This window comes from Bison bison, unplaced genomic scaffold, assembly GCF_000754665.1.
Source record: "Bison bison bison isolate TAMUID 2011002044 unplaced genomic scaffold, Bison_UMD1.0 scf7180017864302, whole genome shotgun sequence".
Classification (NCBI taxonomy): Eukaryota; Metazoa; Chordata; class Mammalia; order Artiodactyla; family Bovidae; genus Bison; species Bison bison.
In genome coordinates, this window is record NW_011494874.1 from 360,723 (window position 1) to 363,808 (window position 3,086).

General features: G+C 64.5%; 1 protein-coding gene across 1 annotated transcript in view; it reads left to right on the forward strand.

Annotated features, from left to right (window-relative positions):
• The window catches only part of XRCC3 (X-ray repair complementing defective repair in Chinese hamster cells 3), an 8,315-nt gene that overhangs the window by 2,946 nt on the left and 2,283 nt on the right, over positions 1-3,086 (forward strand). The window contains exons 3-4 of the mRNA XM_010851316.1: positions 1-200; positions 2,172-2,326. The exon at positions 1-200 is cut by the window's left edge and continues 12 nt beyond it. Coding sequence (XP_010849618.1) covers positions 1-200; positions 2,172-2,326 — 355 coding nt within the window. The remainder of the gene's footprint in view (positions 201-2,171; positions 2,327-3,086) is intronic.

Below are 3,086 nucleotides of genomic sequence, written 5' to 3' on the forward strand. Positions count from 1 at the left end.
CCGGCAGGAGGGGCCGTTCCCTGAGCAGCACCAGCGCCTGAGCCTGGGTTGCCCCGTGCTGGACGCACTGCTCCGTGGCGGGCTGCCCCTGGACGGCATCACGGAGCTGGCTGGACGCAGCTCGGCTGGGAAGACCCAGCTGGCGCTGCAGCTCTGCCTGGCTGTGCAGCTGCCGCCGCGCCACGGAGGCCTTGGGGCTGGTGAGTGCCGGGGGTGGGGGTCCGGACCTGCGGGCCCCGGGGGGCCGTTTCCCATCTCTTCACACCCAGATGGACCCCCTGCCAGCTGAGCGCAGAGCCCGGGGCCTGCCCACAGGGACAGGCTGGCCTGGGCTGCATGTAAATGGGCGTCCCCTGCAGGGGCCTGGCATGTGGCCGCCGTGACCACATTAAACGTGGGTCCGTTGGATGTCTTGCTGAGAAGGCAGCTTCCCCGAATCAGATCCGAAAGCCCTAATTTTGAAGGGCACGGTACGCCCCTCTGGACCTGTGCAGGCGCCACACAGGCACCAGGGGCTCAGCCACGTGGGGCGCACAGACCGCCTGCCCAGGACGGTCTGGGGCGCAGGGCACCCGGGCAGCCCTGACCACTCAGGGCGGTTCTCCTGGCTCCTCATCCCCCACGTCTGAAGTTCTGTGGGAGCAGGACCAGGTCACAGCGGGTCACATGCTCACAGATGGGCAGACTTTGTCGAGTTGCGGCAACCAGGGGCCTGTCTTCATTGCGGCACGGGGGCCTCTGGCCGCGGCGGCATCTTGCCGGAGCGCAGGTTGTGAGCACACAGCTTTGGGCACATGGCATCTGGGCTCAGCCCTTGTGGCCCAGGGCTTCCTCAGCTGTGGTTCTCAGGCGTGGCGGCAGCAGCAGCTCAGGGGCTCCAGAGCACAGGGCACGTGGGGTCTTCCTGGACCAGGGCTTGCACCCGTGTCCCCGGCGTTGGCAGGTGGGCTCTGACCCACCGCGGCACCAGGGAACCCCGACTTAGTCACCGCCCTCCCATCCGGCGACGGTCACATGGCTTCTTCACGCCTTCTGTTGGCACGTGGCTCCGGGTGGACGCCCAGGAGTGATGCTGGGTCTCGTGGTAGCTCCGTGGTGCCAAAGACTGTTCTCCGCAGCCGCTGCACCGTCTCCCTTCCCAGGAAGGCTGCAGGCGGCCCCCGGCCCCCGTGTCTGAGCTGGCCCTTGGCCCTCTGACCCAACGTGGGAGCGTCGTCACTGTGGCCCCAGAGCAGTGGTGCCGAGCGCCCAGCATGAGCTGCCGCTCAGCTGCGCGTCTTTGGAGCAGCGTCTCTTCCGTCTTCTGCCCGTTTGAACCCTCGGGTGATCTGTCTTTCTGTGACGGAACTGACCTAAGTGATCTTTGTGTCATCTGGACACTAGGCTCTCATCAGATACACAGCTCGCAGTATTCTTTCTCGAAGTTGTCTCTTCATTTTCTCGATGGACTTTTGAAGCTGCCCTCACTTTGACGGTGTCCAGCTTCCCTGGTCTTTCTCACCTGCGCTTTTCACGTCGTGGATAAAGGTCCACTGCCTGACCCGAGGTCTGAGATTTACGCCTGCGTTTTCCCTTAAGGGTGCTGTGCTTTGGGCTCTCGTAGCTGGCCCACTGTGATTCGGTTTTCTTATGTGGTGTGAGGCACAAGTCTGATTTCGTCCTTTTGTACATGGGCATGTCTGTCCGACTGCCATTTCTTAAAAAGACTACTGTCTCCCACTGAACTATCCTGGGACCTCTGTGGAGCACCTGTGGCCCTGGTTCCTTCCAGCTGCGGGACTCAGGCTGGATCTTCTGGAGGGGCTTCAGGCCCCAGCGATGTATCGCCGGTGTTTTGTTGACTGGCTTTTCCAGGCGCAGCAAAGACCGTTCCCTCCACGTAGCCTAGAACTGTGGGAGGAGCCTGACAGTGGGATCTGGGAACCTCTGATCCACAGGGCCTGGGAGAGGCCCCCCGTGTCCGCAGAAAGAGGTGTTTCCAAAAGCACAGGCCCCTGAGAACGCCACCCACTCCCACCTGAGACGGCCCAAGGGCAGGCCCCCAGGGTGACGTCCTGTCGGCAAGGTGGGAGGCAGGCGCCGGCCAGCCCCGCCCTGGGTCAGAGGGAAGGCCACGGGGCGGTGCGGGAAGGGGGCCATGTGCCAGCCGCTGACGCGCCACGGCCTCCCAGGGGCGGTGTACGTGTGCACAGAGGACGCCTTCCCCAGCCGCCGCCTGCAGCAGCTCATCGCCCAGCAGCAGCGCCTGCGGGCAGACGTCCCGGGGCACGTGATCTCCAAGATCAGGTTCGGCCACCAGATCTTCATCGAGCATGCAGCCGACGTGGTGAGTGTCTGAGGGGACGTCGGCTGGGCCGTGCACACGAAGCCCAGAACCACGGTCAGGCCCACCTGCAGGGGGTCACAGCCTGGGGACCGTGGGTCCCACTCAGGCCAGCGTCACTCGGTGCCTGGACTTGGGATGAACTGGCCGTCCTGTGCGTTTCTGCCAACCCTGGCCCTGAGGAGACACACCGCCTCCTGCCCCGGGCAAGCCCCCGTGTCCCCACCGGGCAAGTGCCGCCAGCTCCCATTCACCTGGCTGCAGAGATGCCCACTGCCCGCAGAATGGGTCCTGCTGCCCTGGCCGGAGTCGAGTGGGGTTCTACACCTCTGAAGGAGGGGAAGGCCCCCTTGCAGCCCCGGGTCCCCAGCCAGACAAGCCTCCTCAGACTGCTGGCCGCCGGGCTGGGCTGCCAGGGCGCCGCCACGTCTGGAAGCCATGCCCGGGGAGGGGGCGGGTGGCTAGCTGGGGCCGTCGTCTGCAGCTGAGTAACGAGGCGGAGGGCTCAGAAGGGAGCCGGGCAGTGGAGAGCAGAGCTGTGTGCCCCGACCTGGGCCCTCCCCCACTTAAGGGTTGCTATAGAAAGCATGTCAAGTAAAAGGTAAGACATATAGAGTTTAATTTTTAAAAATTTACAGTAAAGTACATGCTCACACATAGCCCAGGGCAGTGACAGAGCAGCAACCGGGGCCGGGCAGGTCGCGGGCACGCGGGCTGTCCTGGGTCCCGCGGTGTGAGGCGTACGGGGGGTCAGGGCACTGGG